Source organism: Amblyomma americanum, chromosome 8, assembly GCF_052857255.1.
Source record: "Amblyomma americanum isolate KBUSLIRL-KWMA chromosome 8, ASM5285725v1, whole genome shotgun sequence".
In the NCBI taxonomy this organism is placed as follows: Eukaryota; Metazoa; Arthropoda; class Arachnida; order Ixodida; family Ixodidae; genus Amblyomma; species Amblyomma americanum.
In genome coordinates this window covers 8,308,151-8,334,882 of record NC_135504.1, presented here as the reverse complement: position 1 = coordinate 8,334,882, position 26,732 = coordinate 8,308,151, and the positions used below count along the sequence as shown (strand labels likewise).

Genomic DNA, 26,732 nt, shown 5'->3' with positions numbered 1-26,732 from the left:
CAGGTGCATTGAGACCTTGTGATGATGTACACAGCTGCAGGCATGTCATTCGGACACACGTATGTTAAAAAAGAAAATGTCGCAGGATGAATGCACGCATGAAGATCTCTTAATCCGCTTCTCTTTGTGGAGGTGCGTTGATTGATGCTTGACATTTTGGTTGTCACAAAGAACTTATTCCTCGAACATTTGTGCACGGCGTCTCCTAGACTCTGCACTTCTGCGTCGCCTCGTATTGGGGTCCTTCCGCGAAATCCATGACTAAAGAGCCGTTCCCTCCGAATGAGATGTTTATCTTGTGATTTTTGCTCACACGCCTAAGAGGCCTCCATGAAAAAAAAAAGAGGGGGGGGATATAATCGGTTAGCTGCAAGAAGTCCATAAGATCCGCAAAGGGACAACAGAGCCTAAATTTCGCAAGAATTTTAAAACTTTAAAACAGCGTTGTAACCCGGCGTTCTTTTTGCTCTTGAATGGGGAAGTTTCTTGCAACGTTTAACGGGATGAAAAAGCACCGCCTTAAGTTCATCGAATAATGCTTCTTGGCTGACTATCATTACATCACTGCTGTGCGAAGGTACTGAAGTTGCTTGGCTGCGCCAAATAAAACGTACCGTGACATTAATGTCTATACGGCGTATAGGCCGTGAAATATTTAGAATTATTTGTCTTTAGCTTCAATGCGGAAGTTAGCCTGGTGTGTGATTCAAGTTTTCAACTCAGAGAAGCGTTAAATATTGCTGTTTAGAAAAGAGAATGAAAATTGGTTTTGAACAATTAGTAAATGGCGCAGTAACTTCCTCACTTATCTCAGTGGACAGCCGAACCGCGCCGCAAGGGTAGGGATAAAGGAAGGAGTGGAAGGAAGAAAGAGGTGCCGTAGTGGAGAGCTCCGGAATAATTTCGACCACGTGGGGATCTGTAACGTGAACTGACATCGCACAGCACACGGGCGCCTTTTGGGTTTCGCCTCCATCGGCTCATTTCTCGAGGGCGTCGGGCCTGCACGATAGCTTATGACTTGGCTGCAGGTTTCTTTTTTCTTTGTAAATAGACTTCATTATTCTCTAACTTACCTTCTCCTTCACCTTTCCATCCCCTCTCTTTTCCTTCACGCACCTTTCTCGATTAGCATGCGAGCATTGTGGCCCCTTCCGGTTCAGGCTAGACGCCTGTATCGTCACACTGTCTTTTCCTTTTTTTCTATTCATCAAAAAAAAACAATATTAATACAACATATTCACTACTTCGTCAAACACATTCTTATACAATGAAATTATAGCCCCCGTGACATCTCATAATGAAGGTATGTCACGTGATGAGCCGCAGGCAGGCCGTAAATTCTGTGAAACGGTTGAACCTCGTCCTGAAGAAGTTGACGATGCCCCGGATGGCGTGAAGTCGCGAGAAGGGCCCGTACTTGTTCGTCTCCGAGCACGTGTTCGAGAAATCATCGTAGTCCAAATCGTATACGGCGATTCCGAAAGGTAATAACAGACGCTGAGACTTCACGCGACACAGCTGCAGGGGATGAAGAGAAGAAATAAAAGAGAGAAGATAAGGCTAGGTTTTTCGCCATTGTCAAGAGTAAAGATTACCTGTAGCGTCATGATCTCCGTATTTAAGGCCACTTTCGCCAACTCTAAAAACGGTCATTCATAAAACGAAAATAAATCGAGAGAACCACAGTAATGGTCTGGCAATACTAAAAACAGGTAACGGCGTATTACTGCTAAAATGTTCAGCTAGGCTAACAGCGTGCCGGGTAACAAAAAGCTCCAGAAATAACTCTGAAAAGGTTGACGAAGTCAAGGTCAACATCATCATCATCAGCAGCATCAGCATCAGCAGCCTCACTGCGCCCATTGCAGTGCTAAGGCCTCTCCCATGTCTCTGTAATTAATCAAATCAAATCAAATTTTATCCCAGAATTGCGGAACGAAAACTACGACAGAGAGTCATACTTGGCTTGACGAGGTCAGCGCTGCTTTACAACTTTACAAGGCATAGAGTGCAGAAGGTATATTGGGCCATAACAATTCACAAACAGTTCACATAAAAATCATTGTAGCTGACTATATATATATATATATATATATATATTGTAATACAAACATATGAAAGCAGCTATACAGCAGGAGAATTCAGCAGTGTTGGTAGTATGTAGGACAGCATTTGGTGGCCATAGTTAGTGCGGGGTCTCGGAACTTGCCAGCGTGCACTTATTAACCCTGTCCTTAGTAATCTAATCAGCCTACCTAACTTTCTACCTTCCCTGATACGCGTGCCTTTTTTTGGAATCCACTCTGTTCCCCTTAAAGACCAGTGGTGTCAAGGTGCACTGGGCCAACGGGCGGTGGAATATTGCAGGCTTTTTAACCTGCTAGGCAAAAGAATCACATGAGCTTGAAATACCCTTTTCAGCCCGTATGGCACAAGACTCGACCTGTCCCACCTACCCATGCGCACAATGGGGGCTAAGAAGTGTCAGCCGTTGTCGGCCCGATGTAGGCAGCGCACCCAAGCCCCTTTGGGATTCATGTGTGCTCTGCAACAAGGCCTACGTGAGCCTCAAGTAGACGGCCCACAAACATCCCGATCATCCCCATTTGAGACATATGCCCCCGTTCGGCCTTCATTGCGCCGCCCTGGCAGTCCTCATAGCTCCTCCATCGCTTGACAAAAACATGTAAGCTATGTGCAAAAAGAAATGCTATGACACCACCCGGTAAGCTGAACGACGAAAGATTACTCAAAATTTGGCTGAATATATTCGCGAATACTGCCACAACATTGAGGTCAACACGTGATGACGTCGCTCAGATTTCGACTGCGCCTGCAGTATATGTTGCTCAAACGAGCGTCGTCGCTTCGGTGGACGCCGTTTTGCGCCGCGCGTCTCTGTCTCCATCATTCCTCTTCTCTCCTATCTGCGCGCGGCGGTGATTGTGACTTAGATCGGGTGTGACGTCATCACTTTGGTGAAATGTCATCACTCTTGAAATTTTGCGTCATCCTGTCCCGTCATTCGCACGCCGGCGGCCCGGGTTTGACTCCCACTTAGACCGCATTTTTTTCTTATTTTTATTCTAATGACGTCATATGACCGAAGACGTCACATGTGACGTCACAGTGACTAGTCGTCACTAGTAGTCACAGGTGACTAGTGACGTCCCAGGGGACCAAGTTCCAGCGACACATTTTGCGGACACTTCCGGCGTCAACATAGCTATCTAATGCTTTCGTATTAATAACCAGAACAAGACCGGGGTGGAGTGGATACGGCAGGTTCTCTCATAACATGAAAGGTTGTTTACCAATATTCCTCAAGAAAAAAGTATACAACGGCTGTTACTTACCGGTACTCATCTACGGGAAGATTCGGGGAGGCTAACGAAAATGGTTCAGCTGAAGTTAAGGACAACGCAGCGAGCCATGGAAAGCAAAATGATAGGTGTCAGGTTAAAAGACCGGAAGCGGGCAGAGTGCGTGAGGGAACAAACGCGGGTTAATGACATTTTAGTCGAAATCAAGAGGAAGAAATGGGCTTGGGCAGGGCATGTGATGCGAAGGCAAGATAACCTCTGCTCCTCAAGGGTAACGGAGTAGATTTCAAGAGAAGGCAAGCGTAGCAGGGGGCGGCAGAAGGTTAGGTGGGCATATGGGATTAAGAAGTTCGCAGGCATAGGGGGGACGAAGCTGGCAAAGGACAGGGTTAATTGGAGAGACATGGGTGAGGCTGTTGCACTGTCGTGGGTGTAGTCAGGCTGAAGAAGATGTTGACATGTTCTCCATAGGGGTTGATGTGAGTACTTTAGGGGCAGCACCAAATCCAGTTGCCCTAAGATCTCAACTAAGGACACCCCGGGTGCTCGAGAGAGGGCGCTACTCGTACGAGAAGTGCTAAAGGCAGTGCGCATCGAGACACCAGTGTGTGTAGGTTGGTGTCGCTGGTAGTTGTTTATTTTAAAGAGAAAAAAGTTAAGGAAAGAATGTCGCCAGCCGCGGCTATTGCTATCTGCAGCCGGCGGAGGTGAAAGGCAAAGGAAAATTATAGTGAGGAGAATTATTCGAGGAGAATAAAAGCTGCGTTTGATTCAGCTATGGTTCACTGCATCACCTGCACCGTGTCATGGTGCGCTACAACAAAGCCCTCGATTCAGAGCGCCCTCTGCACCGCAGTCCGCGACTGATTTGGCTGCAGCCGTGGAGCCGCTTTGGTGCAAGGAACCACGGCACGAGCCGCCAAGGAGGTGCAAAAAAGTTCTGCACGTGCAGACGGCTTTCAGCAGATGACGCTAGCTCGTAAATATGAACGTCAAAGTATTGAACGGTATCGATATCATTCTGCCAGAAAAAGGCGCTGAAACCTACGCGAAAGTAGGCAATTTTCTCTGTTTTGTGTCATAGCTGCCATTTTAATTACGGCAGGCCGTCCGTGTGCGTGCGAGTTCACACGAAACTTACGGCACGACGACTGTGTGTGGCGGGGAAGCCCTCTGGTGCGGAAGGACTGTTTTTTTTATCATTGTTTATAAACAGCTAAATTAGCGAGGCGGGTTCTCGCCGTTGATTTGCGGGCGCCCTCCCTTAGGCGTCGAAAAATATGCGCGGGCCTTGAAGCGCGCGGAAAGTTCTTCGAACTTCTCTCTGAGTGTGTGAAAAGCCTCGTGAATTCGTAATTGAAATAATAATTTGTAATTCGACATTCGCAATAGATGTGATTTTCAAGGCTGTATTATTTGTATCATTTTATACTATACGTTTTCTGCAATTTAATTCCTTGCAGCATTCTATTGCTGATTTTTTTACCCGCATGCATTTCAGTTATCGAATGTTCACCAATGCTTTTTTTCTCGTTTATACATTATTGTATGTTCGTGTTCTCTTCACTGTGTATAGTGTTATTTTTGCAGGGGGTAGAGACCCCATCAAGCCGAATTCACTTGGCTTTTTATCTTACTCCCGTCATCTGTACATGTATAGATGCAAATAAACTTGAATTGAATTGAAATAGCTAGCTAGCAACCACGGTTTTATAGAACTTCGGAGTTTGACTGCCGTGGGTCCAAACAAGTGAGTTGTGGCAAAAGACAGCATGGAGTCGGTTTCCTTGTATTCACTGTGGAAAGAGTAGTCTACTCCATATCAGCTAACTATGCGATGTCATGGTCGCCGACCATGGCGAACTCCATGGCCGGCTCAAGTATCGTTAGGCACGAAAGCAACCGCGCACAAAAAATACACGCTAGAACTCAACACGCCCACGGCGATCAGACGAGAATGCACACTTACCTTCACGGTTCTCTCTCCTATCTATTATTGACGCGCTTATCCGCTTAAAAATAGACTATGCTTTCACACCGGGTGAAAGTGAAATTTAATCCCATGCGAGTCAGGGAACCAAATCCTCAGAAACCTAAGGTAGCTGAACGAGAGTGCAGCGCTCATATGAATGCCAGGCGCAAAATAAACCATTACAAACACCTAATAAGTCCTAAGTGCCGAAGATGAGCCATGATGCCTCACCTTTCTGCACAGGCCCACTTCGTTGTCGTAGGCAAACAGCACTTTTGCTGTGCCGTGGCTAGCCAGAATGGCGTCATACTTATCGCTGTATCTGCCCTGAAGGAAATCGGGGTTCCTGCATATCTGGAACAGAGTGATAAGACGGAAGGATCAATTACATTAACGAGAACAAGTGCAAAAATCATAGCAGCTGCCATCCATATTTATTACGCTGCATTAAAAATCTCTTATAAAACAGGACATATTACAAGGTCAGCACCTGTTACCCTGTATATTTGTGGGCTGTCATAAGATAATTGCATTTAACAATCAATGATTTCGCTATCACTAGCCTGTTCTGAAAAGGGTTTATCAGCGTGTGCCATCGTTAACGTTGTGTGCTTTATCTATGGAGTAGATCGTGTCCTGCTTCAAGTTACTGCCATGATCTATATCCTAAAGAAGCCACCGTTTTGAAATGGTTGTGGGAGCCGGTATTTGAGGACAGTGACGCCGAGTGTGTCGTTGATAATGCCGTGACGCTACTGTAAACCCAGTTTGATGCCAATCGGATATTTGATATTTACATGCATTTGAGTTTGTTCCTATGCCAAAGTAATATGCAGTGCCTTTGTTTTGGTGCACTCCTTCTGGCTGATTATGAAATAGCATTATGCTGGCATAATTCACGAGGTGTCCATGGGCCTATAAAAGTTTTTCCTCATCTACAAAGCGTTGGTTCTATAGGTAGGTTTAAATAGTGGCAGTGTCATCTAGCCATTTCCTTTGCTTAGGCAGCGAACAAACTGTTAAAGAAGCTTAGAGATTTTTTAGCCTGAGAAATGCTCTCGGTGGTCTCCTATAGGGGAACACCTAATTCGTTCTAGCACTGATCACCCCTGGCATTTAACATGAATTCTTTAGCCTATTACTTTGATTTAACACCTGACATCGCCAAATAATTGTTAATATATGTATGTGGTGTTTCTTACTGGCATGCCTGCAAACTATGTGTTCCATTATTTAGTGCACGCTAGTGCACTTGACATCAAGCCCTTGAGAACAATAGATGTCCACATCACGCGGCATATGGAGAAGGTACCCGGTTTTAAAAACTCATAAATGTTTATTTTATTTTATTCAATACTGCCAGCCGCCATTTGGTAGCCAAGGCAGGAGTGCAACAAACATACATCGCTGATATAATGCAATGCAACAAAGCAAGCTACACAAAATAAAAAGCGAGCACAGAAGCAATAACAAACACTCTGCGCTTCTTAAGAAAAAAATGCAAAAGTAAGAGCATGAACAAACACACTGCGTCTATAACAGGGACACGACAGCAGATAAGAAGGAATCTTGGGTTGTCAAGCTGACCACGTCACGCGGAAGCCTGTTCCATTCTGATATTGTTTTTGGAAAGAAAGAAAACTGGTAAGCTTTAGTTTGGCATCGTGGAACTACTATTGTCGAGCTGTGTTTGCCGCGTGTTGGGCGGGAAGTATTATATTTCATGTAAGAGCCAAAATTAATGTTTGTTAAATTATTAATAATACCGTGCAGAAGTTTTAAATGGTGTAACTTGCGGCGGGATTGAAGCGTCTGGAGTTCAGATTGCCTTAGTAGCTTAGTGACACATACGTGCCTACCATATGCGTTGTAGATAAATCTTAGTGCTTTTTTTAAATGCAGCTGTAGTCTCATAAATAAAAATTAGGTGCTCCCTTTAAGAGCTTCCGGTAGTGTACACCGATACATAAACTCCGCAAATGTCTTTCTGGAAACATAGGGTGCAGGACAAGCAGCTCACCTCAGCATAGCTACCGAATGAGGGGGCGCTTGCGTCGTGCAGGCAGCCGGAGAGGAAATCATCGAACCCTTGCACTGGCAGGGCCATCGTCCAACGGCCCTTCATTGTCACCGAGAGCGCCCAGATAATCGACAGTCCTCGCCCTGACAGCCTGTTTAAGGTGGCGGCCGCCAGGCTCTGGAAAACAGCGCAAAGTCTTTTAGGCGCGCGCAGTTCCGACCGAAAGGTTTCTGTAACTCGTGCACCCAATTTCCCCATTCATTGCGGATCAATGGTCTACAGCCATGAATTCAGTCGGACTTCGAAACTCATCGTACACTATGTATGAATGGTGGCAGCAGTATCTAACCTCTTTTAGTCGACGTAAATTGTTGAAGCGAAAAGATTCACTACGCTAGGCTAAGCAGTCGAGAATCACCTTGAACGACCTTCAGCCCCACCACGTTAGCCGTGTATGACTATATGGGCTACAGTTATGGTGTCGATCCCTCGGCCCCTGACCTTTAGTTAACGTTTAACCTCTGACCTTTGGCGTTGGGTGACATTTGGGTTGACCTTTGACCTTAGGAACATCCGATGGGGTGATGTGAAGCCACGTGATGACATCCGATGGGGGTATCGATGTGATACCACGTCATAGCCAAGTGGTCGTGTGGGTATATATAGAACGGCTGTCGCGAGCGTGTAGCGGAGCTGCCATGGACGAGCCTCAAACGCTTAAGCAAGCGTCCTTGCTTTTCGCTTAATTCCTGGGGTAGCCAAGTTAAGCCACTGCCAGTTTTCTTTGTCGGTTTTTCTTAACTTATAGTGTGATGTGCTCTATACTGCTGCCACTCTTGGTTGGAACCACCTGGGAGAAACCGCGACAAAATAATATCGATAATTTCCTGTAAAATGAACGCAGAAGAAATAATTTTTGCACATCGACGCCTGCGGGATTTCGATCTTGGCGGCGACATGCAGCTATTATTCCAAGCCATGAAAAAGTTTAGGCCACCGCTGTGCACTTATGAGTGTCGCAGGTGGCGTGACAGTCGGCTACGAGTTAAGTCTGACCAGGTCAGAGTGCCGAAAATTGTAAACTCTGTGGTTTAAAACCCCGAAATTAGACATAGGCTAACAGCATAATTTGGCCCAGCTGCGGCAAGCAGTCAGAGTGTTGCTTTGCATTTCAAGCAGGGGCGGTATGAGCAGATGCGCATCTGGTGCGTTTGGTGAAATGAACTTTGAATGGCCACAAGTCGCGGTGGCGCACTGCGTCTTCTTCATGCACAGTGGTCTAGCAGGCATTCACCGTCACCACTGTGGTTCGACCGCACAGACCGCGCTTGCGGCTACAAACGCTCTACACACAAATTTTCCAAAAGCTGGGTGCTAAGAAATCATCCTGCAAACTCTGCGCGCTCAGAGAAACGTGATCTCGAATTTAGGGGTTGACGGTCCGTGTCATTCCGCATTATGATCACTGTACTCGACGCTTTTAAGAAGAAGCGTGCTCGTCTATAAGCTGTGGCAGTCGCATTACAAGTTCAATGCGGGCATGAAATCATTATTTATTGTGTTTCGAATTTTTTGGCTTCATTTTTTCTAAATGTAAGGTTAATAAACAATCCATTCTAACGCCTACAAACTACGGCCGCCTCCGTTACTGGCAGTGGTTATTAAAACGGTTAACGGGGCGGCACAACTGTGAATAACAACGATGCATAATTGGACAAAACGTTCCATGAGCACAAAACACTGAACATACAATGCGTTAGCACACCAACAATGTTGTTTATTAGCGAGTAGCAATTTGAAAATATTTTGAAGTCTAAGGTTGGACGAAATCTCGTCTGGTCAGGTGGTAGCGTCATAGGAAAACAAAAATACATGAATCGCCGACCAAAGGCTTGTGTCAATAAACGACGTTTCGGCTTCCTCACGGAGAGCCGGGTTTTTTAGTAAAGCCTTCAGTGAACAAGGCTTCCGTAAGGAAGCCGAAACGTCGTTTATTGACACAAGCCTTTGGTCGGCGATTCATGTATTTTTGTTTTCCTATGAAAATATTTTTTACTGCACAGTTCAACTAAAATCTGCAGTGATTTATAAGAGCTGAAATAGGAATGTCAGGAAAGGGCACTCAAAAAGAGTTACAATCCATATTGCATTCACTGCATGGCAAAGCCTTCAACCAAAAGTTTCCAATTTGCTCTTTTATGAGTCATTCGTGGCCAGCCCATACAAAAAAATGTTATCTCATCACCTGGTTCAACTCTGTACCGTCCTTGCCTACTTGTTTCTTTCGCATGTCTCTATTTTCAACCAAGGACACCATGAACTTATTCTCCCACGAAGCAGACTGGTTTAAACTTCAGTTGCAGACACGATCGCTTAGTCACTCGTGAATTTTAAAACACGCCACAGCATACATACTTCTTTGCTTTACATGTCTCGCATCCTCTATGATATTTTCTACTACGTTTAATTGAGAAGGCAACAAGTAACTACAACATGCTGTCAAATCACGTTGTTCCCACCAGGTCGTGCTGGTACGCATCGTCAATGCCCGGTGGCCGGGTAACCACTGTAGGCGGCATCACGCGGCAGTTCGGGACCGTGTTGTCACCATAAAAGAAGTGGCCCTGGGCGATGAAGAGGTCCGGCTTGTACAGGGTCCTGCGCGAAAATAAAGGCTGCTCATGTCAAACAGTCCATTTTCTCATCCGCGCTGGATACGCCGGCCGTAAAACTTCTCGAGTTTGGTGTTAAGAAGTACAGAAAGCTGGGCAAGTTGGTTACTACTATCCATGATAAAACTGCGCGGAAAAACACGAGGACGGAACAAACACGACGACACGAGCGCTCGTGTCATCGTGGTTGTTTTGTCCTCGTGCTTTTCAGCGCTGTTCTACCATGGATAGTTAGTCTTAAGAGCCCGAAAGTTAGATTTTTAGTTTCGCCGCTGATAATTCCTTGATGTACTTCCAAAAGCACAAAGTGTACTGCCTGGACAGAGCAAGACACCGCATTGCTGCGCAAGCTGGCACGCAGCCTTTCCCCTGCCTCGCAATCACACGAGAAAAAAAAAGGGGGGGGGGGGGGGGGGGGTCATCACACGAAGCGTAGATCGATGCTCTGCGGCAGCCCTCCGTACGCGTCATCAACTTCAACGGACGTTCAGCGTCGCTCAGAACTGAACACTTGGCGGTGGCACGCAAACGCTGAGTGCAAAGTAAGCCGATGATTAGCTCAAGCAACATTGCGACTGCTCGTAAAGTCATAAAAATACAGGATGCTCAAAATTAAGCTTTTCGAGCTGCTTAAAATTAGGAAATGAGGACCCAAAGTAAAATAAGCATTGTCTACGTTCGGCGCCTATTCAACTAAAATCGATTAATTAATTTTAAGTGACTTCAAGAAGCGGGCATGATTATATTAGAAACTAAGGAGCAGTCGTGTTAGTGTTACTGCGAAGACATTATTCCGATGGGTCAGCCCCAAACAAGATCTTGGGATGTTTGTATGCTTACGCTGTTTGTGAGTTTGTGCCCAGAGAAAGTAATAAATAAAAATATATCAAATAAACATCCATGACTGGGATTCGAACCCTGGGCGGCGCGAACCGATCAGCGTCGGAGGCCGCTGCGTATATGACTGACTATATGTAACTGTATGAGAGCACTTTAGGCTGTCGTCGAAACCGAACGCGCCTCGTGTTAATCTGCAACACACTCTCGCGCTGTGCATTGCACATCATCTCCTTCCCCCACTAATGCTACTATCAAAGTAATACTCGACCTTTGAGCTAGGTGGCGGCAGTGAAAGTGGTGTGTAATGCATGCCTTGGCGTGGACAACGTTGTCGCAGAAACACTGCACTACAGAGCAATACGCATTGGCATTGACAACACTGCTGCAGAAACGCGGCACTGGAGCGTAGGCCGCCAGCGTATACATTGGGCAAATTGGCACTGACGATGAAAAAGCGGAAGACGAGCATAAATGACACTCTGGGTCAGTGGACACCTCAATCGGGCTTTCAGGTACCTGGTGGTGGTGTCCACTGCAAAAAAAAAAAAAACTGCTTTCGCAAAATACTTTGAGTTTAGCAGTGTTAAACCGCCAGCAATATTTTTTTCCTGCACAAAGCCATTTTGAATAATCTCCTAACATACGCGTGTTGTAAGGTATTCGCGTCCAGATTTTCATCTCTATCCGCATAAATTGCACATGCCATAATACTTACGTAAATATGTCCTTATAGAAGTTTAGCCAACTGTCATCAGGAATTAGCCCCGCGAAAAAAATGAATGAAGGGTTACCCAGCTGCCTCTGCACCTGAACTTCCCTGTCGAGGACCTGAAACGAAGTCATAGTCGCAGTGAGCTCACTGAGTTTCCGGAAGAGGCTTTGCATGTGCCAGCGTCGAATTAATCTTCGCAGTCCATGCCCTACGATACCCCTGTTTTAACGTAGTACAAAACAACACTTAACAACAACTTGTCAGCCATATGCTGGAAACAACGTAAGGCGCATAAAGTTTCTAAAGGCGTTGTCCAGCACTCGGGCCTTCCGTAGCGAAATTTTCAATAGCTGCACCACACAGTTTCGAATGACTGTTTAATGAGTGGCTGCAAAAAGGGTTTGTTAGGTTTTCCAGAAATAACAAGTGAGAGCAATTGGTGGCTACGAACCTAAATGCGTAGTTTTATATTTGTTTCATTTGTATGGCCAGCACTCGTCCGATGAATTTTTTTTTTGAATTTCTGGTTTAAGCTTCTTGGAGCGGTCGTGTAATGTTTTATATCGTTCATGCAGGGTCCTTCTAACAGTATGTCTTTTGAACGAGACCTGCGCTGTTAACGAGAATCTGCAGAACCGTGTTTAGCCTAGTGCTCTCTCGCACAGTGCAAAGCTTTCCTACCGGCATTTTTTTTTATCGTTCGTGTTCTTTTCTGCAGCACTGCTGCTGGAAACTAGAGGCCTATATCCACATGTCTCCTAATTTGGTAATGTTCTTGAGATAATCGTTCACTCGCAGCTGTGTTCAAAAGCAGTTTTCAGGACTATCGGCACGGCTTCCAAAAATTTCGTTCTGTTGAACCTAGCTCAGTTTCTTCAGCGCCGCTACTCACGCGTTCTACGGCCGGGAACAATTTGTCGCTGGCAGGGCTTACAACTAGCATAATGTTCAGCTCGAAAGAATCAAGATGAGGAAAAAACAGACACACGAAACGCTGTCTGTTTCTTTCTTCGTCTTGGTCCTTTTGCGCTGTCCTTCATGCTATATCTTCACCAACTCTCCCACTTTTCAGTTCTCTTATGACAATATAGACCACTGCAAAGTCCTTGAAATCCTGTCACGCTACGCCTTTGGCGAGTTAAATCGAAGCTGGTCTGCTAGCGACCTGCAAGACAGGATGAGCGGCATCATGTGTGGTTTTTAGAGATTTTAGCCTCAGCTAAATTTTTAGTCATGTAGCCGACGAAATTTCAGGAGAGATAATTACTTCAATGTTGTTCTTATTACACTTTGTACGCCTGGAGTTCATCACATGCTTCAGCTTCCCTTTTAAGAGACGCAGCTTTTGTGACCTAATTCAAAAATTCTGATCATTGTGTTCACAACAATTTAAAGTGTCTATAAATGTACCGCCTAAATAGAAAAACTTACTACATTTCTGGTTCAAAAATTTGTTTACGCTATAAAAAAACACGAAATTTCGTTTTTGTTACACTTAGAGCCAACGATTTACTGCGGTGAATTTGCAAGTCCCATTTGCTGTACCACATGTCCACATTTTTCAAAGAATCGTATAATAACACTTGCTTATTACTCTTTTATACATGCAAAAATAAATACAATGATCTGCCAGCGATCGTAGTTGAGTTCACCTTCAAGAGGTTCATGGCGATGCTCACGGAAAGCTGTACCATGTTCCTCGTGTCCGTGTCCAAGATCCCGAAGTGGAAGATGTTCTTGTCCCAGAAGGGCTCCAGCAGTGACGAATTGGTGGCAGAATGGAACCCACGTATCACAGTGAACACATTGCTGCACCGCGGCCGCAAGCACCAGATGTGGATTATATTTCTCGCATCTTTGCGGCTTGAAGCAATTGCCTTTACAATAACTCTAACTGTGGCTGGATCAGCCTGACTTGACAGGTTTACTGTTAAGGAGGTCTTCCAGGAGCACCTAACAGTTTCTAATGTCCTCAACATTATCACGAAAGCTTATTACTTGGATATCCAACATCTTGACTGGCAGTCTTTTACACCACGCAACATATTCGAATGGAGCACTTTAGTGTTACATATGCAGTGAATCTTATTTTACTTGACGTGTGGCAAAAAACCGCACATTCAAAGAAACATTGCCTTTTCGTTTCCCTTATTTCGTGTTGTCCTATTTTTCTCTTTCCTTGGCGTCTCGCATCCGCTGTGCGTCTGATTCGTGTCCGCTGTTTTCTGAATTCCACACCCTATATTTGCACTCTGTTGTTTTCGCTGCTAATGTATTTTGTTTAGATTACTGCCTGGATGTATTGTTTAACGTTGTTGTTTACTGATTCTTTTACTTCAAATGCTGCAATCAACCCTTTTACATAGTACTCGTACCTTCTCTACACAGCCTTTAGGGGCGAATAAAGGTGTAAAAGAAATTAACGGATGATGGGGCTGTAAGGAACGAACAAAATTAACAGCGGCACCTAATTTTATTTTGTGTTGGCATTGCGACGACATTAACAGTTCTTAACGTCTTCTCTAGAACCTCCGGTCTGGTGGCATCACTTCCTTCTACCAAATGGCAATGCTCCCCATTTTGACTCCATAACTTTTGATGCTGTCCAATTAGTGACGTTTACTGGCACCATGTACACACATACATCGACATTTACTGTAAAGCAGAGGCATATCTGTAAACGACTTGAGGGAAATGACGGCTCTGAACAGGCAGCATTTTTTTTTTTTTGCAAGTGAAAATTTCGGGACGCGGCAAGCATTAGCCTCTTCCTCTTAAAAAGCAGCCCTCATAAAGGCACTGCCATGAGGGGTGCTGCGTTTTCTCTTTACCATGTTCCATATTCGTCACCGTCAACCAGTGGATTTACCATTTCTGTGGCCACTCCCGACCCGACTCAATGAAAAAATTGTTGTCGAAACCAAATTTCCACCCCGTCCGAGATTGTTGTCGATGTTTTATGCACTTTATCTTCACAAATAGTCTAGTGAAAACCGAGACAGGCCAATTGCCACAGAAATTCTAAACATGGCCGACCATAGAACCTCTTTGGTCCTATTCTCTCCACCTAGCTCATATTCTCTTAGAACAGCAAAATCCCTCCGTAATTGTTCTCCGCAATATGACTGCCGTATGTCTAGAGCAAAGCGTCCACGCTGGCTACCATTGGAAAGTGTATGATCTTAGAATAAAACTAGAGGTGACCTTTAGCTCCAGCTAAACGGTGTGACACGGTACCGTTAATGGGGCCCTTCAAACGACAGGGGTCCTCTTTACTTATCGCTTCGCCGAAAAGGACACTGCTCTTTCTTTCATCATCACAATTCGCCTAACCTACCCTTACCTCATTGTAGGATAGTAATAATAATTGGTTTTGGGGGAAAAGAAAATGGCGCAGTATTTGTCTCATATATCGTTGGAAACCTGAACCGCGCCGTAAGGAAAGGGGTAAAGAAGGGAGTGAAAGAAGGAAGGAAGAGAGAGGTGCCGTAGTGGAGGGCTCCGGAATAATTTCGACCACCTGGGGATCTTTGACGTGCACTGACATCGCACAGCACACGGGCGCTTTAGCGTTTTGCATCCATAAAAACGCAGCCGCCACGGTTGGGTTCGTACCCGGGAACTCCGGATCAGTAGCCGAGCGCCCTAACCACTGAGCCACCGCGGCGGGTAATTGTAGGACAGCGGGACCCATTTTGTTCCACATTCATCAAGTGCCAGCAAACGGAAAACGGGCCACCTACGTTCCATATTTACGCATGCTAAATTTTAACTTGTTGTGAAAGAAATTATCCAGCCTCACTTTATCTTTATCTGTTCTGTGTGTTTTTAGAAGCACGGTTCTACAATTAGACTCGATCACTTTTTGGGAGCAAAAACAAAATTGAAATAAATGTTGATGTTTTGAGCCATTTTAATCAGTAAACTTCTTCATAATACTTCCTGAAACAGCTTTTAATACTAATGCAAGTTTTCGTAAACGTCGACAAGACTGAGGTACGGATACGTACCATATAGTACAGATCATTTGTGCTACAGATCATTTGTGTGTTTGTGCTCTCTTGCTGTCCTGTCACTTGATCTACGCCATTATTCTGTTAAGGGCAGTTACGTTAAGCGAGGCGCCACTGCCCCAACTGGCGGCTGTTTAAAACTCTGTTTCGAGTGGGGCTTGAGAAACCCAGATTGCTCTGCCCGGGCAACCTATCACTATCAGTCACTAATTTAACTGTCAACTGCCAGGGTGGCAAGCATGTTTATTACCCGGTGGCCAGGATGCCACGTGCAACGATGGGTTGGTTGTGATGACACCACAAGGTCACGTCACCAAGGTGGCAAGTGCACACGTAGTTCTCAGGACAGGCCGACCCCGGGGTTGCCGCTGAACGGGGTCCTCAATGCTGTTGCATTAATACTAAAGGGGTTGGTAACGAGGTTATCGTGTACGCTCACCAAATATGCACAGGCGTCGAGGGCAGTGCAGCCTACTTCCACGTAAACTTCACCGGTCATTGTGCAAATGTCGGCATGAATGTTACGGGCACAATTTTTCTTGGCTGTGAAAGAGCTGTTCTCTGAATTGCACGAACGCCCGAGATAGGTGCGGCGCCAGAAAAGCAAAATCTCGAGGTGCATTTGGTCTGTACGAAAGGCTAAGCCTCCTTAGTAAACAGCTAGGTAACTCAAGGCTGGACGACCATTGTCAGCACTTCTACGGAAATGTATTTTATAGGGCTGCTTAGAAAATCCGAAAATGTGCATTGCGTGGCAGAAATATAGAGGCAGAAAAAGGTCTCTTAAGAATAACACGTTTTCACGTCTTTATAAATCGAAGTTTTTTATGTTTATTTACTAAACTATTTCAGTTGATCAAGCATTGTAAACAGAATAGAACAAGCTGTCGGGCATTTCATCGTTTTCAGCAGCGCGAAGCAGCACTAGGAGAGAGCACTGAAAGACACGAAGGCAACACATGGGCTTATCATTTGTCCGTTTTCGTGTCTTTCTGTGCTATGGTATAACGATCGCTTCATCTCCCTAGCCATGCATGCTCAAAACGTGTAAAATTAAGTATCACGTCGCACTCATCTAGCAGAATTTTCATAGCAGCATCACAGTGGCACGGCTACTAACTACCGGCGCGTGAAAATCAGATTCGCCTTCGTTGAAGGTATTCCGCTGAAAGCAGACAAAAAATTGTGAGATTTCTCACCCAAGTGTGTGTCATATCGGCATGCTTGGGATACCGCATGAGCAAGAGGGTTCGTTCACTTTTATACACTCCAATGTAGTATCCTTGTCCTCGCACGTGTCATTTATCTGTTGTTTGTTGCATTGTTGTCTCCCCTTCCACCACGCCTTCCTCTTAACTATATAATAAGCCGGTCCTGAATTCAATGAACAGTTGCAAGTAGCGCCTGTCCCGTGTTATTATTTATCTGTGTGCTGTCTCTTGTGTGCTTCATCTACTCGAGCTATGCACCAACTTGCCCCAGAACCTGCTCCACCGCATGAGCACTAGTCATCTGCGCTTGCATTCAAGAGTGCGCCGCTATTGACTGCAGATATCGTTCATGCCCTATTATTCACAGAGTGCTTCATGACTACCTAATGCCTGCGTTCGCCGCTTCCTTGTGGCATCCGCGCTTCACTTCACCACGGCGGGCACTGATACCGGATGGATGCAATGAAATTAAGAGCTTTATCACAGCGCTCCAGCTCTGTTTGTGCAATTGTCATAACTAAAGATATCTTGCCCTTACTTGAAGGCGAAGCCGATGCCGAAAGCCGTTGTGCTGTACCGGTTATAGGCGTCGATGAAGACGCGTAGGTCTTGGCCCCACCGGCTGGGGAAGGCCAGCGGGTTCCGGTTGTCCTTGTCGACTGAGTCGAAGAAGATGTACTCGCACAGGCCGTCTGGTGGGAACTTGTGTACAGAGTTCGTCCTGGGGCCCATGGTGCATACTAAAGGCTGCAGGTCCATGGCTGTGCAAGAAGTCCCCACCACCTCATCACAATTCATCTTCCCAATTGCCTCCGCTGGAGGACATGGCTTCTTGCAAGGATCTCTGTTTAATCCTCACCGGCGCCAGCTGGCCCTACCGCTATCCGAGCACACTTGGTAATCTCGTCTGCTGGCATGACTGTCACCCCGTGCTAAGTTACCTTCTCTTACAATGAATTCATTTAACGTATAGGGCTATTAACAAGACAGCGTTAGGGTAGAGCTTCAAAAAAGCAGTGCGCGATGACTAATTCAGGAATGGTTTAAGGGGTCGTTACGTCACACGTTGAGCTAGTTGTTCTCGGTTCGTTTACCGTCGCCGCTAATTTTTTTGCAAAATAATATGTAGGCATAATCATTCTATATTAGCTCTCTTAAACATGAACAATAATATTTATCTATCCGAACCTGTAACCTGCCGACCATGGCAGAGATCGCCAGGTGCCTCGGTTGGCAGATGGCATTTGAACTGAATTTAATTTCAAATATTAACTATAAATCAACTGAATTCTGATAATTCAAGTGTACTAAATTCAGTCAAAAAGTTAAAAAGCTCGCACGGCTGGTGCCGTAGATTGCACGGTAGAATACAGAGCTGCATGGCTAAATCGAAGGTGTAACACTTCGCTTGAAAACAACATACATTTAAGTTTTGTCGGGGTACATTTATATCTCAGCATGGTATGGGTACTGCTCCGTTCTTCGTTTATAGTTTACCTCTTTGATTTCTTCCTATATTACCGCCCAGGCGGGCATACCATCTCTATTTAAGGCAGTCCTCACTGCCTCCTTCCAACCTTCCTTACGGGGTGGTTGAGGTGATCACTAAAAAAATTTATACAGTTACTCCGCCTTGCATTTCCTCAGAACCATTTTTCAATTTTCATTCCCAACTCATGCGCCTCCGTGCACCCGCCCTCCACTACTGGTGATCGTGTTTCACGCGTACTGCGGTTCATCACGTGGCGTGGTATATGAGTGGACTGCTGAAAAACACTCGCCTATCCTGGGCGACAGGGTCGACGCTGTCGGCGTGGCGGCAGTCGGCGACACCGTGGTCCTTCCCCTTGTCGCTGGCAATATCGTTGTTGTCGAAGATGGCACAGTCGTCACAATCGCCTTCGTCGTCCTCGTTGCCACCGTAGCCGCCCCCGTCGTGGTCCTCTCGGTACTGGTACTCGTCGTCGCCCCCGTGGCCGCCTCATTCGTCGTTCTCTCGGTACTGATACTCGTCGTCGCCACCGTAGACGCCTCCGTCGTCCTCTCCATAGTGGTCCTCCTTGTCGCCACCGTAGCCGCCTGCGTCGTCGTCTCGCTAGTGGTCCTTGTCGTCCTCTCGGTAATGGTCCACGACGTCCAAGGATGGTCCGGCACCACTAACACAGGACCAGAATCGGTGTGCGGCGGAGTGTACCTGTCCGGACCTGTCGACGCATCGGTCTCGGCGCCGAAGTCAATCCCTGGATCTGGTACACCTGTAGGTAAAGAACAGCGGTGCGGTCATCCATGTTTGCAGTGACTGCTATACACACGCGGCTATCCGCACGGGGCAGGCGCTACAACGCCGGCGCTGCTGTATGCCTCGACCGGAAGCTACTGCGTTCACCTCAATAGCATTAACAATGTGCACAAACACTTCCGGACCAGTAACAGCATGGGGGCTGCAAGAGTGCAGTCTTCCTAGAATGTGTCATGGGTAGTCATGTGGCTCGAAAAGTCTGGGGCTGTGTGAAGAAGTTGGTGGCCGCCATTACGGGGAGGAGGTTGTGGGTAAGGAGGAGTGGAGGTAGTGCTGCTACTATTCGTTCTACACAAACGCGAAAGGTCTGCTATAAGTTCTATTTTCTTTTTGTGGTGGCGAAGATGCGCTTGTGGCTCACATAGTCAGTTCAGGAATTAGGCTCTCACCTCGGGGCTTGGAAAAGGGAGTAATGGAAGCACGTTACCGTACAGCCTCTACCACTTTCTCTACGGAATGCGCCCAGCCTCAAAGCCAACCTGCTTCGCATGACCAGAGACTGTGCATCCTGATGGGTCCCGCTTCCCGCCATTTTGAATTGCCTTTTGAATAAGAGCCCCAAGGACCCTCGAGGAAAAAGGGGAGTTCCCGGTCATGACGCAGTAGGATGATACCGGCGGCCGCGTCTCGATGGAGGCTTGAACTCAAAAAGGCGCCAATGTGCTGCCCGATGTTAGTGCACGTTAAAATCCCAAGCTGATCGAAATTATTCCGGAGCTCGGCCTTTTGGCTAAGATCAAAGTGCAGTTGACTCTGCACTCGACTCTGCACTTTGATGCTGATTTTGGCTACAATTTGAATCGGAACTTGTTTCCAAAGATGTTCGACATGGGGCGACTATTCATTTAATAGCGAGCAGGTCTTCTGCCCGTCTGGACGGGGGGGGGGGGGGGGGGGGGGAAGGGGGGGGGGGCTCCTTACGTGATTTTCCAGTTTTGTGTTGCGGCTAAGAAGGGCTGGCGCATGCTTTTAGCATGAGTGGCTGGTGTGGGGGCGCAATCTTACAGGTTGTGTCGTCACGCCGGCCGCCCCGCCTCACCCCGCCAGTCCAAGCTGCCGGATAACCCCGGACCGCAGGTGCTGTGCGGCGTCACGACCCTTGGGGTGACCGTGTCCCCGCATAGAGATCCGTCCGGATCGCGTCATCTTCGGCTGACGAGTTGTCTACGGACCGTAGGCGCTGTGCGGGGGTGCAATCCTCCGCTGGATCGTGCCGCTGTGCAACGACCTGTCCGGGCCACGGTAGCTCTGTGGGCTTCCAACTATAGAGAGCTCACTCTTTATTTCAGCTGCTCTCCACTACGCACCTCTTTCTCTCCTTCTTTCGTTGCCGCGTTTCTCTCTTCCCTCAAGGTGCGGTTGAGGTGTACATTGCGATATGAGACAGCTACTGATGGTCACTGCGCCTTTCATTTCCTCAAAAAATTAATAAAGCGACACCTATGACCACAATAAAAATAATTGGTTTTGGGGAAAGGAAATGGCGCAGTATCTGTCTCATATATCGGCGGACACCTGAACGGCGCCGTAAGGGAAGGGATAAACGAGGGAGTGAAAGAAGACAGGAAGAAAGAGGTGCCGTAGTGGAGGCCTCCTGAATTATTTCGACCACCTGGTGATATTTATTGTGCACTGACATCGCACAGCACAAGGGCGCCTTAGCGTTTTGCCTCCATATGGCACACACTGTGACCACACTATAAATTTGAAGACAGCTTTGTAACTCTTCCATGGGAGGAGAGGAGGGAGCAGTCGTGGATGTCGTTGTGAAGTAATAAATGGTAATATAAGTACATTTCACTTGTCCCTGGTTTCACTCTTTGTAGAGCCATGTGTGTGAATTTTCAAGTGACTTCGCAATAGGTAATTGTGTGTCGTTTAAAATTAATAATTGTTTTTTTTTTGGAAAAGGAAATGGCGCAGTATCTGTCTCATATATCATTGGACACCTGAACCGCACCATAAGGGAAGGGGAAAGGAGGGAGTGAAAGAAGAAAGGAAGAAAGAGGTGTCGTAGTGGAGGGCTCCGGGATAATTTCGACCACCTGGGGATCTTTAACGTGCACTGACACCGCACAGCACACGGGTGCCTTAGCGTTTTTCCTCCATAAAAACGCAGCCGCCGCGGTCGGGTTCAAACCCGGGAACTCCTGATCAGTAGTCCAGCGCCCTACCCACTGAGCCACCGCGGCGGGTAATAAAATTGGTTTTTGGGGAAGGAAATGGCACAGTTTCTATCTGTTTGACGTCTCGGCGGACACCTGAACCGCGCCGTAAGGGATAAAGGAGGGACTGAGAGAAGAAAGGAAGAAAGAGGTGCCGTAGTGGAGGGCTCCGGAATAATTTTCACCGCTTGGGGATCTTTAACGTGCACTGACATCGCACAGCACACGGGCGCCTTTGCGTTTCACCTCCATCCAAACGCGGCCGCTGCATCTTCTTTCAATCTTTCCTCTCACGTCTCTTTCAACTCTCCTCTGTCTCCATGTGGCAGCAATTTTGGTTCAGCTCGAGCCAGTGGGCTGGCCCGTGCATTTTCCTTTACATTCTTCCTTCGGTCACAACAACAACGCTCTTCCATAAAGGTTTATGGTTTAGGGGGGTTTAACGTCCCAAAGCGATTAAGGCTATGAGGGACGTCATTAAAACTGTATACATCGAACCGACTAGCAGAGAGGAGGTGCAGATCGTAGGCGAAAAGTACGGCGTCAGATATCAATGCTATGTGGGGACAAGTTTGCACTCACCCATTATCAGAACCACTGACGCGAAGATCGCTAACAAGACAAAGAGGGCGACGAAGCAGCACATTACTATTTCCTTGGTTGAGATCGTGTCACTCTGCCTGCGCGAGACATAAAACAGTAAATGAGATTACAGCGCAAGACACAAGGGCAGTATAAGACACACACTGTTACCTGAAAATGTTTGCTTGTTCTGAAAAGGATTTCAAAAAACCAACGAATGCAGTGAAGGCTACGTGCCTACCAAGCAACTTCCAAGAAGCGCTTGGTACGCTCATAGTAAAAAAAAGAGGCCGCAGGTAAGTAGAAATTAAGCGCTAATGAAGTTCCCCTTACATTAAAGATCCCCAGGTGGTCGAAACTATTCCAGAGCCCTCCACTACGGCACCTCTCTCTTCCTTTCTTCTTCCACTCCCTCCTTTATCTCTTCTCTTACGGCCCGGTTCAGGTGTCCAAGGATGTATGAGACAGATACTGCGTCATTTTCTTTCCCCAAAAAGCAATTATTATTATTATTATTATTATTATTATTATTATTATTATTATTATTATTATTATTATTATTATTATTAATATTATTATTATTATTATTATTATTATTATTATTATTATTATTATTATTATTATTATTATTATTATTATTATTAAGTCAAACGTCAAGCATCACAGGACAGCCCAAAGAATGAAATGACTTAGGCATTATATATAAACTTATTCAGCAGCTTTTGGATCGGTAGTAGTCAGTTTATTAATGAACAAAAAACGTTAGCTCCAGTTTTTGACAGAATGAGAAAACATCGTAAGATCTTCAGTTCGAACACACTAACGAAACTCAAGCCGAATGTTGGAATCTATCTGCCCGAATGATATGCATATGGGCGCACCTATATTAAGCGGTGCGCCGTGAACGGAAGCAATCTCTAATTAAGGCGAAGCTAATTCTACTTAAATTACCGGTCACAACGCGTAACCCGTGCGGCCACATCGCCTCTGCCATGAGGGCACCAGGGCGATGCGCGTGCCGGCAGGAGAGTGGTGGTAGTGGTTTTATCAAAAATAATAGTAAAAAGGAAGGAAAAGATTTTTGCTAGCCCCGGCATCTGCCATCGATACTGAAGCACCTGAGCTGGGGCAGCGGAAATAAAGGATAGCAGGCAGAATGGAAAAATGAAATGAAAGAGGTGAGGGGGCAGGAAGAGAGGATAGGGGGAGAAGTAATATGTACAAACTATTTACACAATAAGAAATCGGCAGGAGAGTGAGAATCCATTTACGCCTTAGGTCTAGTGCGCCCAGCTTGACGCTAAACGGTGAATAGACATGGCGCGTCTGTAAAAAGAGTGCTATGCGCTGCTAAACAGGCCGAAGAACCATTGTTGTGAGCATTCGAGCGAAACTCCCGCACGGCTCCCTGTTCAACACCACAGGAGCTGAACGCGTCCCATCCGGACAGTCAGCTAGCTTTGTGTGCGGCAAGGTATGGACGCTTCGGAAGCTTAGTATACGTACAAAATATAGTGGTTTAAGAAAGAAACTACAATTTTTTATAGCTTAGCCTCTACGTTACGCAGAGCTCTCTCAAGCAGGTTTAATGCGTAGACCCGTCAACATTAAGAGAATGGCTATGCGATCAGTCACGTACCGGCCACATGCTATCTCGTTACAAGCACCTTACAAGGAACCAGCGCTGTTGTGATCGATCACTCGTAGCGATCGCTGTGGCAGTGCAGGTGGCAGCAACGTTTTTAGGTACTAGTCTTTACCTGTAGGCATTAATGGAACAGAGCTGGCTGCACGGCGACAGCTTTGTTTAGCACGTTACGGAGCAGAGTGTTAAGTACTTCGTAATTTTACAGTGAAAGTCGTTAAACGAGCCCACCCAGGCGACTACAGAGCATAGACCTTCAGAAGCCCGACATGCCCAGAGTCAGACACGTGACCATGCGCCCATTGCGACCGCTGAGATACCACAGAATCGTTAAGTCTAAGACTTTATTTACTTTACTTCCCCGGTTCACTCATTTAGAGCGTTACGCAACTGAGTGTACACATATGGCAGATTTTTATCACGTAAAAATAGCCGTGGACGACTGCGCTTGCCAAAAGGAATTAATCACTACAATATATGCGGCATTGCAATCTGCGTTCCAGAAGCCACTTGGATTATTCTGAACAAACCAGAAAAAAATCCTGAGTACATAATAACCTTGATTCAGTTTTATATTCTAGAAAACCAATACCCCTTATTGGTCCGTACATATATTTGGTCGCAATTTTTGTGTCGAGTGAGGTTGCAGGCTATCCAAAAATAGTTTTCATAATAGCACGTTGAGCTATTATATTTTCTGCAAGTCGACTGAAGTCTGGCAGCTGAAGCAGTGAATGAGAACACAGGATGCTGCTAAGCTGTGCCAAAGTGCTCCCTGAGTCTGTTCTTTCCCACATCGTCCACGGTGCATGTTAGCCGAGTGATAACTACGTCATGGAGCTATTTTCACAAGCCATTTGTTGATCAGAAATATAGCATCAACAAGGCCTCTTTGTGGCCGTTAATATTAACCTATGCAAGTCAATATTCTGCGATTTTCATACTGTTTTAAGGTTTCATGGCCACTGTGTGCTCGTTTGCGACATATGCATGACGTAGACAACAAGAGTATTGCGGGGAACTCATCAACCGATGTAAACCACGGTGCAGACAGTACTAAATGAAGCATTGTGGCATTTTCACAAGTTTTTTTTTTTCAATTTTACATCGTTCCTTGTAAACGACATTTTTTTATTTACGTAAAGATTGCTCTCCGCAAACTGCCCACAAAATTCGAGTTCAGCCGAAGTACTGTACACGGAAAAAGCACTTGCGAAAGGCTTTGGCAATTTACCTTTCACTGTATACAAAGACAAGGCTATACTTACGATGTGGGCTTGGATTCTGAAAGTCCGGAACAAAAATAAAAACTCTAAGCAGGGAGTTTTGAGACAGCTCCCAAAAAAAAACGTGTCCCTAAAGACGTGATCGCCAGCCTTATACTGATTGCATAGTTTATCTTGGCTTAAGTAAGCGTCCTCTACTCAGCCTGAACAAATATGCAGCAGAAGACTTCATGTTTTCAACGTCACCAAGTCTCACCTCAGTATTAAAAGATACATTTCTGCAAAAGGGTTTCTTATAAATGTTGGCAGGGGATTAGGCAAGCGTTGGAAAGTCATCCGCCTCAGTGGGACCATTTTATAATGCAATGGCAATAACATTCGACCTCATTAAGTCCCCCTTTCTAACACCTTTCCAATATAAAGAGGCGGCCCGCAGTGAAGTTTTTAAGAAAATGCACTGCAACTATATATATATATATATATATATATATATATATATATATATATATATATATATATATATATATATATATATATATATATATATATATATATATATATATATATATATATATATATATATATTGACCTACCTTAGGAACAGGGGTGGGCCATGCCTGGGAAACCCCCAATATGGGCTTGGCTCACCCGAGAAAGTTTGGTAGCTGGGCGGCCAAATCCCTTACAGATACTGCGCCATTTCCTTTCCCCCAAAAACCAATTATTATTATTTTTATTATTATCACAATACTTCGTGCTTAGCAACTCTAAACCACCAGTCATTTTTGAAGCCAGAACTCGATGCCATCGAATATTCTATTTTGAACTTTGCATCAAAATATACGCCTGCGACAGCGGGCGTTCCCAAAATAATGAGCGAGTTGAAAGTCATCCATTAGGTAAGGAATTCGCATTGTCAAGGAATATGGTAACGAGGCTTAGACAGTCTCCAATGATTGCTCGGTCGTCAGTCAACACTGCTCTGGTCCGGCCACTAAGGGGGCCATATCTTGCAAACGTCATTTGCTAGAAGGAAGCGCTGGTTCAAACGATAGGGTGCTATCTTGGAAAGTCCGGTAGCGATTCCAGGGTAGTCCCAGAGAAGGTGGGATATGCCGCCGCGTGTTAGCATCGTTTATTGAGGGCAAGTAATCATTTCCTTTGTGCAGCGACGCCAGCGAGCCAGAACACAGGGTGCATAAGCCGCTTGGGCGAGGAGCTTATTAAAAAAGACCTCCTGACATCTGGTGAGAGGGGTCTTGAGCGCAAAAAGTGAGGTGGGCATAGCCGCCTGCATTCGACGCTGATTAAGGATGTGAAGACAGGTCCAAGTGTAGTGCATCAGGGCACGTGAAGGGGCGTATTGACCGCCCAAAGTCAAGTAACTATGAAAGAATGGGGGTGGGGAGGCATCCCACCTGCCCAAGCAAGCGTGGCGTGTGCCGCCGCATTTCCCCTGACTCGTCCGTGTGACCTGGAGTCCATTCGATGACAATGGTTTTGGTCGCGTATCCATAGCGTAGGATGATGCGCTGGAAGGCCTTCGCAGTTGCGCCTCCCAAACCCGGGAATTTAAATGGTGATCAGGCCCCTTGCAGCTCATCTTAATCAAAGATGATTACATATTTGCAAAGGTTAAATCATGGAATATCTAAACGGACAAAATATTATAAAATTTTATTTTTTACGATCGCTTCATTCTCTTTAAGCCAGCGTATTATTGTACTAATTTCTTGGATGCTGCGAAGGCGACGTCGGCAGAAACCCTGCACGGAGACTGCGCCAAGATTTCGTAGCGTGGAAGCTCCAACACAGGCAAGGTGGATATTTAGCATGGACAAGCAAGACGTTTGACTTTTCTTTTATAGGTTCACATTTCTGAGCTTCGGAAAGATTCGCCTGCCCGAGGCTGCGAAACATCACCGTTGTCCTTGGGCTTCAAAAGCTTCCAGGAACTAGCTACATGCTGCTTTGCTCAGACTGTCATGCTTCACAAAACGTGGCGACGTCTACATGCACTGAGATGCACTGCTCATGAGTTCGTGGAAG

General features: G+C 45.9%; 1 protein-coding gene across 1 annotated transcript; it reads right to left on the bottom strand.

The window, feature by feature from the left end:
* Positions 1 to 1,311: 1,311 nt before the first annotated feature.
* LOC144101697 (uncharacterized) lies at positions 1,312 to 17,525 on the bottom strand. The gene is made up of 7 exons (XM_077634831.1): positions 17,305 to 17,525; positions 13,195 to 13,351; positions 11,546 to 11,658; positions 9,838 to 9,976; positions 7,319 to 7,495; positions 5,530 to 5,652; positions 1,312 to 1,521 (listed from the first exon to the last, which is right to left on the bottom strand). Exons 1-7 carry the CDS (start codon positions 17,523 to 17,525, stop codon positions 1,312 to 1,314), a joined length of 1,140 nt encoding a protein of 379 aa, XP_077490957.1.
* Between the last annotated feature and the right edge of the window lie 9,207 nt (positions 17,526 to 26,732).

Bases quoted from the DNA above. Each gene is read 5' to 3' on its own strand.
- LOC144101697 (XM_077634831.1), bottom strand. From the start codon at position 17,525: ATGGACCTGCAGCCTTTAGTATGCACCATGGGCCCCAGGACGAACTCT. The intron at 7,496-9,837 runs GTGGGAACAACG...GCTGTTTTCCAG, and splicing joins ATGCGTACCAGCACGACCTG to AGCCTGGCGGCCGCCACCTT. The intron at 1,522-5,529 runs GTGAGGCATCAT...CATCCCCTGCAG, and splicing joins AAGTGGGCCTGTGCAGAAAG to CTGTGTCGCGTGAAGTCTCA.